At 60.8% G+C, this 14,875-nt stretch overlaps 1 protein-coding gene across 1 annotated transcript; it reads left to right on the forward strand.

Annotated features, from left to right (window-relative positions):
• The first annotated feature begins 283 nt into the window (after nucleotides 1-283).
• LOC122235313 (putative GTP-binding protein 6) lies at nucleotides 284-13,771 on the forward strand. Its single transcript, XM_042973993.1, is given in 12 exon segments — nucleotides 284-424; nucleotides 523-865; nucleotides 5,642-5,693; nucleotides 5,695-5,759; nucleotides 6,325-6,395; nucleotides 6,554-6,684; nucleotides 7,026-7,093; nucleotides 8,021-8,179; nucleotides 10,392-10,600; nucleotides 12,242-12,378; nucleotides 12,915-13,067; nucleotides 13,438-13,771. Coding segments are annotated over 12 exon segments (1,665 nt in total). The 3' UTR covers nucleotides 13,574-13,771.
• The last annotated feature ends 1,104 nt before the right edge of the window (nucleotides 13,772-14,875 follow it).

A 14,875-nucleotide genomic window follows, 5' to 3' on the forward strand; every position in this document is an offset into this window, starting at 1 on the left:
CAAGGCTGGATGTGGGACCCCCGAGGGAGCTCCTCTAACCCTAAGGCTGGATGTGGACCCCCGCGGCCTCACTCGGACCCCCAAGGCAAGATGTGGGACCCCTGCTGCTTCATTCGGACCCCCAAGGCAGGATCTGGAGGCACCCCCACCCCCGGGGCAGCCTCGTACCTCCTGGCAGTATGTGGGACCTCTGGAGGAGCAGTCAGGCCTCCAGGACCAAACCACCGATCCCGCTCAGAAGCCGGATAGGGATGGGTGTGGGGAAGCGCCCGCCCAGGGTCGGATGCCCGCGCCTGACCCGCTGGTGGCGCTACCGATGCGGGCATACACCCTGAGCAGGATCCGCGGAAGCGAAGCTAATCCCCGCGGGCGGCGTAGTCCCAAATTTTGCCTGCCCAGGACCACTCGCGCCAATCAAGCGGCGGCGAGCACGTGAAGTCCGGCGGCCAACGGGGAGTTCGCATGGGAACACGTCCCGCCCGAAGCCCCGCCCCATAGCGTTCCGGCGAGCGCGGGAAGTAGACCCTGCGGGCCGCCATCCGCCCGGGGGCCTGGCTGTCTCGCGTGGTTCTTGGCCACCAGGCTCTGAGACCCGCGTCGCCGCTGCTGTTCTGCCCTGAGCGCGCGCTCGCCACCTTCGGGCCTGGGGGCCTCAAGGAGCGAGGGTGCGGAGGACGGGGCCCACCGGCTGATGGCCCGAGAAGCCGAACGGGAGAGGTGGAGGAACCAGAAGATGCCGAGGACGAGGAAGAAGAGGAGGAGGAGCTGCTGAGGAGGGACCCTTTGCTGCCGGTGGGGACCCAGCGTGTGTGCCTGGTTCACCCTGAGGTCAAGTGGGGACCCGGGAAGCCGCAGCTGACCCGAGGTGCGCAGGAACTGCGCCGCGGGCGGAGCCGGGGATTCAGAGGCGGGGCTTCCAGGGGGCGGAGACTCGGGAGAATAGGGCTGGAGCTCAGTGTGGGGTCGGGGCTGGGGGGGCGTGGTTGTAGGCGCTTGAACTCTGGAGTGGAGGCTGGGGGCGGGGCTTTCAGGGCTGGCGCTGGGGGCGGAGATTCGGATGGGCGGGGCTTCCAATGCCAGAGCTCAGGGCTGGCGCTCTGGGGGCGGAGATTGGGAGGGGCGGGGCATCGGGGGGCGGAGACTCGGAGGGCTTGGGCTGAGGGGGCGGGGCGCCAAGCGCAGCACTGAAATGCCAGCACCCATCCCCCTAAACCTGCTGGAGGCTGAACCAGCTCCCTGCTGCCTGGCCCTATCCCCTTGCTGCCTGCTTCCTGGTTAAGCCCTCCTCTCCCTTGCATTGTGTGTTGTGTCCTACCCGTTCTTTTGTAAAGAATCTAACAAAACTCTAGAGCCAGTGTGCCCCGTCTATGTGTGTTTGTGAGTGTGTGTGTGTGTGAGACGGATCCTTAAGTACCTTACTGTGCAGCATTTTCATTTATGTAACCATTGAATACTAAAGATTGCGCAAGGAGACGGTTATAGTACATGCACTTTATACCCGGAACCGCAAACTCTTGTCTGCCTGCCCTCTCCAGGGCAGCTGCCTGGGACCACCACCGTTCCCCCCAGTAGCTAACAGCCAGTGCTGTGCCTGTGCTGATGGAGGCTCGGGGCACAGCATGCACTCACGGCAGAGAGCCACCTCCTGGGCCCACATGCTTCGGGTGGGCGAAAACGTGGTTCGAGGGTCTCAGCAGGGCGATCCTGGATGGCTTGGGAAGACCAGACCCCACAGTGGAAAGGGGCAGGCACAGAGATGTGAGGACAGTCTCCAGAGAGGGGTCCTCCAGGGAGCACGGCCTGTGACCCCCGGCAGGCTGACTGGGTGGCTGTGGGGAGGTGGGGGCACTTACAGTGGAGTCCCTGGGTGTCTAACACACACTGATGTGGGCTGTAAGTGCTGGGGTTGTCATGAGTACTCTGCATTGAGCAGGAGGGTGACCTGATACAGTGGGTTCTTTTAATTCCCCTCTTCCCCTTAGACCTTTATTAACATGTCATTCGTACAATTAGCCTTCTGCTGGGCACAGTTCAGTAGCATTTAGCACATTGCAGCCAGCCCCTCTGTGTGGTTCATATCACCACAGGAGGCCCTGTCCCCTTAATACCAGCCACTTTGCATCGCATCCCCATCCAGTCCCTCACAGCCACGAATCTGCTCTCTGTTCCTGTGAACTTTCCTGTTCAAGAACATTCCATCTCAGTGCTATGTTCCTTGTTTTCTCTTTTAAATCCTTTTAGAGTAGTGTTAGTTGTACAGGAAACTTGAGAAGACAGTACAGAGGGTTCCCTATACCTCCTATCCCACCGGGTTAGCCTCGTGTGTTACCAGCATCCCCATCAGAGCAGGACACGGATTACGATCCAGGAACCTACGTGAACATGGAATCACCCAGAGTCCATGGTTTACAGTACGATTCACTCTCAGTGTTTCACGCTCTGTGGGTCTAGACAATGTACAATGTTACGGATCCATCATTACAGGATTCTGCAGAGGGTTTCACTGCCCCTCCTGTTCATGCTTCACCCCACCCCCTTCCTGGCAACTGCAGATGTTTTTACTATGTGCCTCGTTCTGCCTTTTCCAGAACATCATAGGGTTAGAACCATCCACCACGCAGCCTTTTCAGACCGGCTCCTGTTGCTCAATCACATGCATCTAAGGCTCCTGCGTGAGTTTCTGTGGCCATACAGCTCATTTGTTTCTGGTGGTGCTAAGACCCTATTGTCTGGATGGCCCCCAGTGTATTTATTCATCCACCTGCTGAGGGACATCAAGGTTGCTGCCAAGCTGCTGTAAACATCCACGTGCAGCTTTGTGTGGACCTAAGTTTCTGTTCACTTGGGTAAATACCAGGGAGCATTCTGCTGGACCCTCTGGTAAGAGCACATTTGGTTTTATTTATTTATTTATTTATTTTTAAATTGTTTTTAATGTTTTATTTATTTTTGACAGAGAGAGAGAGAGACAGAGCATGAGCGGGGGAGGGTCAGAGAGAGAGGGAGACACAGAATCCGAAGCAGGCTCCAGGCTCTGAGCCATCAGCACAGAGACCCATGCGGGGCTCGAACTCACAGACTGTGAGATCATGACCTGAGCCGAAGTCGGACGCTCAACCGACTGAGCCACCCAGGCACCCCCATTTGGTTTTATAAGAAAGCACCAAACTGCTTTGCCAGCGGCTGCACCACTTTGGGTTCCCATCAGTGACGAAGGAGGGTTCTTGCTGCACCCGTGTCACCAGTGTCAGGTGTTGTCCGTGTTCTGCATCTGGGCCAGCTTCACAGGTGTGCGTGGCTCTTGAGGTAACGTGCATTCATTTCCCCGACCACATATGGTGTAGAGCGTCTCTCCCCAGCTTCTGTGGTCAGGTGTGTGTTAGGTCTTCAGCCCAGCTTTTGTTTTTTTTTATATTTTTATTATAAATTTTTTTAAAGTTTATTTCTCAGAGAGCGGGAGCAGGAGAGGTGAAGAGAGAGGGGGCAGAGGGTCCCAAGCCAGCTCCCACTGACAGCCCCGCGCAGAGCTCGATCTCACAAACCATAAGATTGTGACCTGAGCCAAAGTCAGACCCTCAACCGACCGAGCCACTGAGGCATCCCGTTTGGCCCAGCTTTTGATCAAGTTTTTTTTTTTTTTAATTTTTTTAAACATTTATTCATCTTTGAGAGACAGAGACAGAGCATGAGCAGGGAAGGGGCAGAGAGAGAGAGACACAGAATCCAAAGCAGGCTCCAGGCTCTGAGCTCTCAGCACAGAGCCCGATGCGGGGCTCGAACTCATGAGCAGCAAGATCATGCCCTGAGCCGAAGTTGGACACTCAACCCACTGAGCCACCCAGGGGCCCCTTAAAATACATTTTTTAATGTTTATTCACTTTTTGAGAGACAGAGACAGAGTGCCAGCAGGGCAAGGGCAGAAGGAGAGAGAGACACAGAATCCGAAGCAGGCTCCGGGCTCTGAGCTGTCAGCACAGAGCCCGACGTGGGGCTCGAACTCACGAACCGCGAGATCATGACCTGAGCCAAGGTCGGACGCTCGACCGACTGAGCCCTCAGGCGCCCCTCAAGTTCTTCTTTTATTGCTAAGTTTTAAGGGTTCTTCTGGATAACAGCCCTTTCTCAGATGTTTTTTACAAATATTTTCTTCTAGTTTGTGGCTTGACTTTTCAGTTTCTCTACGTCATTCACAGTCGGAATTTCTTCATCACGACTCTTGTCCTGTCTTCAAGCTTAGAGATTCATTCCTTGGCCTTGCCCGGCCCACTCATAAGCCTATTAGCGGATTCTTCCTTTTCGTTGGAGTGTTTGTGACAGCCAGCATTTCTGTTTGGCTCTTTCTTCAAATTGCCCATCTGTCCTTGCGTGCCGGCTCCTTTATCTGTCAGAGCCCTTAGCATATGAATCACAGTTGTTGTAAGTTCCTGGTCCGATAATTCCAGCATTCCTGCCATATTCCACTGGCTCTGACGCTGCTCTGTGTCTTTACATCATGTTTGTCACCTGTCAGTATACCCTGTAATTTTCTCCTAATGGCCAGATGTGATAGATGGGGTACAAGGAAGTGGTGTCAACTGGTCTTCAGTGGTGTGGTGCCGAGGTGTGAGGCAGGGGAGGGGAGGTGTGGGGCAGGGAGGGGAGGTGTGGGGCAGGGGTGGGGAGCTGTGGTGCAGGGGTAGGGAGTTGTGGTGCGGGGGTGGGGAGGTGAGGGGTGGGGGAAGCCTTCCGTAGTCCTGCGAGCAGGGCCCAGTTGTGAGTGAGCCCGTGCATGTGAACTGTGAATACATAACTGTCCTGAGGTTTCATCCCCACCTGGTGGATCCCTGAGCATTAGCTTTGGGGGTCCCACGTGGCACTTCAACCAGACCCCCAGGCCGGTGGCTGTGGGAGTGGCCACAGGAGCAGGACCGCCAGGGGGGTTGTGGAAAGCTGCACGGTGATCCACGGTTGAGTGGGGATGTGGCCCCCCACGGAGGTCAGGAAAGACCGTGTCTGTGGGGGTTGCTGATGCCCCAAGTGTGATGGTTAAGGAGGGAAGTCAGGGGGCCCCACCCAGAGGGGCAGAAGTGAGGAGGACCAGCGAGGTCCCTCAGGAGAACCTGAGGACACTGTGCTCCAAGGCGGCCGCCGGGAGAGGGCGGACCGCACTGGGGCACAGCGGGCGCTTAGTACAAGTGTCACAGGGGTGGGACCCAGCACGCTGGCCTCCGTGTCACAGAGCCCTGAGCCCCCCTCGGCCCTGTCGGCAGCAGTCAGGACTCCAAGCCCCAGGACCCACCGGCACCAGCGCCCCACTCCCTGCCTAAGCGGGGGCTCACAGCCCACCCTGCAGGCAATGAAGGTAGCCAGTTCCTGGGCTCCGTCAGGAGACCCGCTGTCCACTGGGTCACGACTGACCGCGGGGGCCTCACCGAGCACACGTCCCGTTATCTGCCCAGCCCCCGGCGTCCAGCGCGAGCGGAGGCTGCAACGGTCTGGGTCTGGAGGCACACAGCTGTGTTTTGGAACAGGTGCCTACCTGGGTGCCACGTCCGGACCTCTGTGCTGCCGTGCGGGCAGCCATCCGAGCTGGGGAGCACGGGGCCCCGGGGCCGACCTCGCAGGGGTGTGTCCCTCACCCTGGCCCTGTGTCTCCCCGAAGCTGAACGGCAGGTGGCGGAGGCGGAATCTCTGGTCCACACGCTGGACCGCTGGGGTGCCCGCCAGAACACCCGACGGGAAGGTCACGTTCGGCAGAGGGACCTTGCGGCACCTGACAGGTGGGCCCTGCTCCTTGGCTCTCTTCCTCCTGGAGCAGGAACGGTGGGGCTCTCGCCGTCTGGGCCGAGTAGAGGCGTCCTCACGGGAACTTGAATCAGACGTCCAAAACGCCTCCGTGCCCCGATCGCAACCTCAACTGTGCCCAGTGGGGCCGTCGGGGCAATTCAGAGTCGGGTGGAAACCGGCCCCGGGACCCCAGCCCGGCCCTCCCCGCAGACAGGGTTCTGTGTGTGAACCCTGCCTTCCAGGGACCCCCGGGGGTATCACACTTCAGCGCGGCGAGCCCTGCGGATACGCTGAGGGGGTGCTCACCGCCCGGCTCTGTCACCGCAGGTCATGGAGCCATTCAGACCCCGTGGGGTCGTGTCACCTGCGTGTGCAAGACCCACGACCCCCGAAGGGACCCCGGTCCTCCCCTCCCCTGCCTCACACACCCGACTTCCCAAATACGCACTCAGGGAGTCGAGGGGTACCCGGTGACCACAGCCAGCCTGAGCCCAGGGTCAGCCCCACGACAGACCCCATGGAGCCCTGACGTCCGACCGAACCTTCTCTTTTCCTCAGAGAAAATCAGAGCGTTGCCAGAAGTCACCGCGGTCTTTCTGAATGTGGACAGGATGGCCCCGCCCACCAAGGTACTTGGGAGTCTCGGGGCGCTTCCCACGCTCCGGGCCCCGGGGCCGAGGGAGTCGGGTCGGACCGAGGAGGCCCCGGGACCAACGACGCCATCTCGGCGGCCCCCTTCACCCGAGACACCGCTGCAGATGCCCTCGCTCCCTCCCTCCGTTTCCAGAAAGAACTCGAGGCCGCCTGGGGCGTGCAGGTGTTTGACCGATTCACCGTTGTTCTTTCCATTTTCCGCTGCAACGCCCGGACGAAGGAGGCCCAGCTGCAGGTGGCACTGGCTGAGCTCCCCCTTCTCAGGTTCGGGGCACACCCCAGCTCTCGCGGCTCGCGTAGTCGTGTGTCCGACCCTTTGCCTGGGGTGCGGTGAAGACGGAAGGCAGGGCTGGCCGTGCCCTCCCGGACGAGGCCTGTCAGGCTCCTGTCCAAGCAGCGTGCCTACCCGGACAGGTCACCCTGCTGTGGGGCCCCCCCTTCGGTGACGGTGAAGATCCAGGCAGGAGGAACGGCCCCCTGCCTCGCTCTCTCCACCCAGAGTTCTCATCTCACCCTCGTGTCTGTGTGCTGTCACCTGGTGCGCTCCCCCTAGATGGGCACGGACGTCTCACCCTGTCTACTGAGATGCCCCCTTTCCACGGCAGGTCCCACCTGAGCAGCACCACCCGCCTGGATGGACGGGGAGGAGGCTCACGCTACATCATGGGGTCAGGTAATGTGAGGTCTTGTCACCGCGTGCTCAGAAGGGGGTATGCCACGGCAGCCACCCTTAGGAAGGGGACAGCAGCTCTAAAAGATCCCAGTGGGGCTGCATGTGACCCCGTACATGGTCCCATTCACACAAACTAGGATATCTACGTGGTCTGCTGGGGTGGCTGCAATGAAGGACCACAAGCCAGAGCCTTAAAACCTCAGGAATCTACTCTCTCAGCTCTGGAGACCAGAAGTCTGAGATCTGGGGGGTGGGGTGGGGGCAGGGCCGCTGAGATCGGGTCGGGGGAGGGCAGAGACACTGAGATCCAAGTGGGCAGGGCTGTGCTCCCTCCAGAGGCTCCAGGGGAGGGTCCTTCCTGCCTCTTGCAGTTTCTGGGGCTCCAGGCGTCCCTGAGCTCGTGGCTGCGTCCCTCCCACATGGGTCTTCACATCTTCACACGGCTTCTCCTCTGTCTTCTCTTCTGTTATGCAGACATTTGTCTTTGGATTTAGGGCACACTGATCCAGGATGACCCCCTCAGATCCCTCACCAGTTATATGCGCCCAGACCATATTCCAAAATGAGTTCCCATTCACAGGTCCCAGGGGTCAGGATGTAGATGTGTCTTTGGGGCACCGCTCAGGTGGCTCTGGATATCATGGGGGCTGTCCTTGTGAGGCTTTCCCTTACTCCCAAATAAAGGGGAGCCCAGGTGACCTCAGAGGGCAGAAGTCCGGAGGCGAGGCCACCCTCCACTGGGTGAAGCCATCTGTCAGACAGGAAGGTGCTGGGGCAGTATAGAAGAGCAGGCCGGCGGGGGGGCGGGGGGGGGGGGTCCCAGCGGCAGAATGCCTGTCCACAACGCACACAGGGACCCGCGTGGCTCACTCTGCTCTTACGTCTTTGTGAGTGTGCTCACCGACTCGCCGTGTTGGGTGTGTGTAGGAGAATCGCTCGTGCAGGTGCAACGGCGCCTGCTGAAGGACGAGGAGCTGAAGATTCGGAAGGCCCTGGACAGACTTTGGGACAAAAGACGTCTCCTGGGAAGGCAGCGCAGACCGCGGGAGTTTCCTGTGGTCTCCATGGTGGGATATACAAACTGCGGTGAGAGAAGTTCTGGGGGCTCCTGGGGGGGGGGGTCCACCATCCCCCCACCACCCTGCTAGTGCATTTGGGGAGAAACCGCTCGTAAACGCAACAAGGCCCTGGGATTCAGAGGGCCGACGGATGATGAGAACAGGTGGAAAGCGTGGCTCATGTGCCCGGGGCATTTGCAGGGCCCACGGCGGGTGCCCCGTCAGGTCAGCAGCGTGGTCATCGAGTGCTGGACAGCGGACTGCACTCCCCTCTCTTACAGGTGTGTTGAGACTCAGAGACAGAAGGGTGACGGTGTTAAGACCATTCATTCATGGTGGGCAGGCCCGTAGAAGGATAAAAGCGGTTCAGACTGTGCGCAGTAGGACCTCACCACAGGGCTCGTGGTTTAGCTTAACGTGTGCGCTCAGCGCGATCATCTGCAGGACACGGAACCTCGGGTCTCCTTCGTCCCGAAGCCCTGAGTTCACGGCTGTGCTCGGTAAAGGGAGACAACGGCAGGTGCGACTTCCTCACCGTCGGGGTCCGGTCCGCCAGCGGGTGCCGGGCTGCGCGAGGTCCAGTCCCCTGCCAGCGTGAGGTCCCCACCAGCCTCACGCCACCAGCTCCCTGTCCTCAAGGAGGGAGGGAACTTCCCACAAAACCTGGAACGGAAAGTGCGGGGGCACCGCAGCTGCAGAGAATCCCGCTTGGGTAGATACAGGCTCTCACCTTGTGGGAAATGGCGAGTGCGCCCGCACGGCGGCATCAGTACCGAGCTTCTGGAGCTCCGCCGAGGCAACCGAACTCAGTACTGCTAGGTTACGCCCGCAGCCCGTGGCTCACCAGCACAGAGGAGTCCGTGCCCCGGGACGTGTGTGGTGAGGGCACCTGTGTGTCCAGGTGGGGCCGCCCTACCGGGTCATCTCCTCATTCACCTGTGGGGCGGGCTGAAGCCAGTGGCCACCAGTAATGTCCACGAGCTGGCGTGGTGCTGGCGTGGCCCCGAACACGGGGGCCAGGCGCACACACGGGCGCATTCTTGCAGGAAGGCTGAGTGGAGGGGACGTCCTCTGGGGCCATTGCAGACACACACAGCTCCTGCCTGTCTACACCGCCACACTCCATTAACGCTGTCACCCCCGTCCACCCCCCCCCCACACACACACCGATTTCACCACCACCCCATCTATACAGATGTCCAGTCCAACTTATACAACTCCAACTCCGCCAACACCCCCGTCTACACAGATGCCCAGCCTACCTCACACAGTGTACCTGCCCCACTCCATCTACACAGACGCCCAGTCCACGTTATACATATACCCCAACTCCACCAACACCCCTGTCTACACAGACGCCCAGCCTACGTCACACACAGTGTACCTGCCCCACTCCATCATCACTCCATCTACACAGACGTCCAGTCCGCCTTATACACGTACCCCAACTCCACCATCACCCCCATGTATGGACACTCAGCCCCCCTCACACACACAGTGTACCCAAACCACTCCATCATCACTCCATCTACACAGATGCCCAGTCCACGTTATACCCCAACTCCACTAACACCCCTGTCTACACAGCCGCCCAGCCTATCTCACACACAGTGTACCTGCCCCACTCCATCATCACTCCGTCTACACAGACGCCCAGCCTACCTCACACACGGTGTACCCACCCCACTCCATCATCACTCCGTCTACACAGACGTCCGGTGCACCTTATACACATACCTCAATTCTACCACCAGCACTCTGTCTACACAGACACCCAGCCCACCTCACAGACAACACACATGCCCCATAGGCACCACGGCCCCTGTCTACACCATCACCTTTCCGCCATGCAGATACCTACTGCATCTCAGACATGCAGAGAACCTGCCTCGTCTACGTGGATGCCAATCACGTGTCACCCACACGTGTACAAATGTGACCGCTGTGTCTATACTATCCTCATGTGCACGGGTGCCCTCACCCCCTCAGCCATCACCACCCCGTCCGCACCACCACTGTCCTGCATACAGGCACTCGTACCCTGGGCCCTGGCCCTCTGGGCTGCAAGCGTGACGGAGAACAGCAGGTTCTCTGACCACACAGGGTGGAGACTAGGAGCTCAGAGATCTCACAATGCATGGCCGCCCCCTTGGCCAGATGCACGTGGGTTCGACTGCTACCGAGGTGGGACACGTGTGAGGGGGCCTCACACAATGCGTCCACTGTGACCCACCTTCCAGGAAAAACCACACTGATCAAGGCCCTGACGGGTGATAACACCATCCAGCCCCAGGATCGGCTGTTTGCGACCCTGGACGTCACAGCCCACGCGGGGTGGCTGCCCTCCCACGTGGCCATCATCTACATGGACACCATCGGCTTCCTCTCCCAGCTGCCCCACAGCCTGATTGAGTCCTTCTCTGCCACCCTGGAAGATGTGGCTCATTCAGTGAGTGTGGGATGATCCCAGAGGCCAAATTACCTAAAACACCTGTGTAACGTGGGGCCCGGTCCCCTCACATGACACAGCCTTGGGGACCGGGTCCCCTCACACGTGACACAACATAGGGATCTGGTACCTTCACACACGACATAACCCTGGGTAGCAGGTCCCTTCATACATGACACAACTTGGGGGGCAGGATTCCCTCATGCACAATACAACATGGGGGCAAAGTCCCTCAAGCATGACACAACTTGGGGGCCAGATCCCCTCACATGTGACACAACCTTGGGACTGGGTGCCATCACACACGACACAACGTGGGGGCTGGGTCCCCTCACACGACACAACATGGGGGCCAGGTCCCCTCACACATGACACAACCCGGGGGCCGGGTCTCTGGACACACACACCCTCAGGAAGGTGGTGCCTAAGCCACCCTGAGACTGAGCCCTGTCCGGTGACCCCTGTGAAGACTAATTCACAGAAGGAGGTGGAACCGCTGTCCAGGGCGATCAGGCGCCTGCCCCTCAGCCCTCAGGTCATCTGTGTGCACAGCTGTGGCCGCGAGGACTCAGGGCACGCTCTCTGTGGTCTTGCCCCTAAACCCCGAACCATGGTGTAAACAGGAGAATGAACCAGGCCGACCTCAGCTACAGGGTGTCCCACAAAATGCCTGCACGGTGCTCAACGTGGTCAGGGCTCAGAGGGGCTAAGGACAGGTGACCGGCAATGTGACAAGTGTCCTGGGTGGTGTCCAGAACGGAAAGGGAGAGGCCAGTGACTCGGGACAGAGCCTGGAATGTCGTCACAAGTGCACCCCGGGGTCACCCCCGGCTTGTGGCACACGCCGTGACTAATGTTGGCTGTGGCAGCAAGGTGAGGGCCACGTGTCCACTCTGCCATATTTCCAGAAAATCTAGAACATTTCTGAAGTAAAACATTTTTTTTTTTTATTTTAAGCGCATCTAAAACCTGGAAGTGAACATTCTGGAATGTGGGCGGTGCCTGTTCCCAGGGGCAGAATTACAGGCAGCTCTTTCTTCTGTGCTGCATTTTCCAAATTCTTTTTTATTTCTCTTGGGAGAGAGGGAGAGAGAGGATCCCAAGCGGGCTCCACGCTGTCGGCTTGAACCCACCAACCATGAGGTCATGACCTGAGCCGAACCAGCTGCACCAGTCAGATGCCCGCGTTTTCCCAATTCTGCATCGGTCACCTACCTGTAAGATACTTAAATGTAGGAAGAGGCGTCCTTTAAAATTTGGAGTAACGCAGACTCAGGCTTCTGCGGATGATGAACAAGGCACCCGGTGGGGGGTCGGGGGCCTACCTGAGCCCGCAGGTACGTGCCAGCTGTCTTCGTGCGGGAGACGCCCAGGGCCCCCGACCACATGGAGGGCGGCGGCCTGGCCACGGCTGGACCCCCGATCAAAGGACACTGCGTGGGCCCCGGGCCAGCTCTGGTCTCAGGGAGCCCCCGCCCCGCCCCCTTCCACCGCAACCAGGGCAGGGGGACCGCGAGGGGGCCGGGCCGGCTCCCACTCCCACCCCACCGTGCGGTGCCCGTGAGAGCCCCCGGCCGGCGCGGGTCCTCCTGTGTGCCCCCCGGAACCCCGTCCCCGGTACGGGGCCCGTCTGCTCCCCAGGATCTGGTCGTGCACGTGAGACACGTGAGCCGCCCCGAGACGGAGCTGCAGAAACCCAGCGTCCTGGCCGCCCTGCGGGGCCTGCGCCTGCCCGCCTCGCTGCTGGACTCCGTGCTGGAAGTTCATAACAAGGTCGGGTGAGTGGACCCCCGCCTGCCCCCCTCCCCCCGGACCTCATTCCCGCAGGTACTGGTGACGTGGCCCGGTGACCTGTGGCGTCCACCGCCCCTCACCGACCCCGCCTCTCACCGCCCCCCGCCCCTCCCCGCCGGCTTTCCACGGAGCGCCCCCTGCTGGTCCCAGGAGGGAAAGGGGCGGTCCCAGCGCCCTTGTCCCGGCTGCCTTCCCTCAGGTGCCTGAACTCAAGACAATCGCGATGCCATCGGAGGGGCGGCGTGTTCCGAACCCCTCACCCTCACAGGCCCCCTGTGTCACCGCAGCCGTGTTCTGGGGTCGCATGTTCTGAACCCCACAGCCCCCCCCCCCCCCCCCCGTGTCACCGCAGCCTTATGGTTTTCTCCGTCCCTGTGTCCCTGTCCAGCGGGGTCGCGCCCTCTCCTGGGACCGTCTGACACAGTCACAGTTCAGACCCGTGGGCGGGGGGGGGGGGTTCTTGGGGACCCCCGCTGGTGTTCCCCGGGCTGAGTGGGGTCTGCCCGCCGCCCCGACGCAGGTACAGCCCGTCAGGATCTCAGGTCGTGGCCGTGTCCGCCCTCCTGGGACACGGGCTCCCGGAGCTGAGAGCCCGGCTGGAGGACGCCGTCCTGAGAGCCACAGGGAGACAGGTCCTCACGCTCCGAGTCCGGCTGGCGGGGGCACAGCTGAGGTGCGTGGGGCTGGCCAAGCAGGTGTACGAAGGGTCGGGCAGAGCACCAGCACACGGGGCAGGTGCCACGTGTCTGACGCGCCTGCAGCGAACCTGGGTTAATGACTTGGCCTGCGGGGCAAGCGGCCTCCTTGAGCTGACAGGCATGCAGGGGGGTGGTTCGTTGCAGTAGGTCCCCCACCAGTGACATCAAGGCGGTGTGCGGTTGGGGGACAGGGCTCTGCGGGGATGGGACTCTTTGGGGACAGGGGACGGGGCTCCAGAGGTAGCGTTCTGTGGGACGGCGCTCTGCCTGGGACCAGTTCCTGGGAACATAGCCCTTTGGGGTCCTTGCCCGCCTCACAGACGTGTCCATTGCTCACTTCCTCAGCTGGCTGCACCAGGAGGCGACAGTGCAGGACGTGGACGTGATCCCTGAGGCAGGGGCGGCCAATGTCAGGGTCGTCATCAGCAGCTCTGCCTACAGCAAGTTCCGGAAGCTCTTCCTGGAGTCAGCCAGCCAGTGAGGGAAGGGAGGCTGTGTGGCCTCAGCACCACCTTGGGGCGTCCTGGCTGCCCCCTCAGGTGCCTTGCTCCCTGCTGGGCCCGCTGGTGGCCGCCCCCTTGCGGCCAGAAGTCAAAGGTCAGGTCTCAGGGTGACTCCGCGGGGACGTGCTTGTGACCTGAGCGTGGGTTCCCTTCCACGCTGTTCCAGCTACAGGATATTAAAAGCTCTGCTATTGTGTCTGTAAACCAGGCTTTCTGAGTCTTCCAAGGGCCGGCCACCAGGCACACAGTCCTGCCAGTGTGGCGGGTGTGGGAGGAGCCACTTGGGGCTTCCCGGGTGCTGGTCCCCATAAACTCAGGGCTGCCAGACCTTCCTGTTCCCCACCGCAGTGTCCTGGCAACAAGGACTGTCTCCCAACGACCCTGAGGCCTCCAAGGGCACACACAGGTCAAGGAGAAACAAGGGGATGGGGCAGTGTGGATGATGGGGCAGTGTAGACGGGACAAGGTGTGGACAGGGCAGCCCAGCCCATCCTGAATCCAGGAGACTGGCCAACCCCGGGGATTCGCTTGTACGGGGACCCCAAAAAGACCACAGTGGGCAGGGGAGTGTGCTGCGTGGGCCGCCCCCAGCCCCCAAGGTCCCGCCCGGTCTGCTTGCCCCCGGTGTGTGCCCACTCTTCCCTGAGGCCCCGCAGCCTGGCTCTCTGCCTGGGACCCACACCAGGGCCGCCCTCTTCCAGCCCCCAACTCTGTTCTCACCACTGCAGCACCTCCCCGTGCAGGAGACACAAGGAAGGGGTGCGGGTGGGTCAGACCTCTGGTCCCTCACTGCTCACAGCCACCCACCCCAGTGTCCACACCCCAGTGTCCCAGAGGCCCCACCCCAAGGCCCAGAGCCACAGGGTCCTGACACCCAACTGCATGCTTACAAGCATGATGAGGAGGTGGCTGGCACTCAGGGGGGCCTGCATGGGAGGGTTGGGGGAGGGGCTTGGGGGCCCAGGAGGGAGGATCAGGGACATGGGGGGAGGGACCCCGGACAGAGGGCATCGGTCTTCCCACTGAGGGGACCAGGTACAAGACCACCCCCCCCCCCCGCCCCACGAGCACCCAGGCTTCCCCAGGACCCCTCTGTCCACGGATGGGCCTCTCCCCTCTCAAGGCCCAGTCCACTGTGCCGCGAGCAGCCGGGCCCTGAGAACACGCCCATGTGCTGGGAAGCAGGCAGTCACCCCAAGAAGGGGGCCCGGGCACGGCCGACCCCCGAGGTGCCCACACCCCGATTCTGACATAGGAAGGGCCAAGTATGGGTTTGAGTG

This window comes from Panthera tigris, chromosome X (assembly GCF_018350195.1).
Source record: "Panthera tigris isolate Pti1 chromosome X, P.tigris_Pti1_mat1.1, whole genome shotgun sequence".
Lineage (NCBI taxonomy): Eukaryota > Metazoa > Chordata > Mammalia > Carnivora > Felidae > Panthera > Panthera tigris.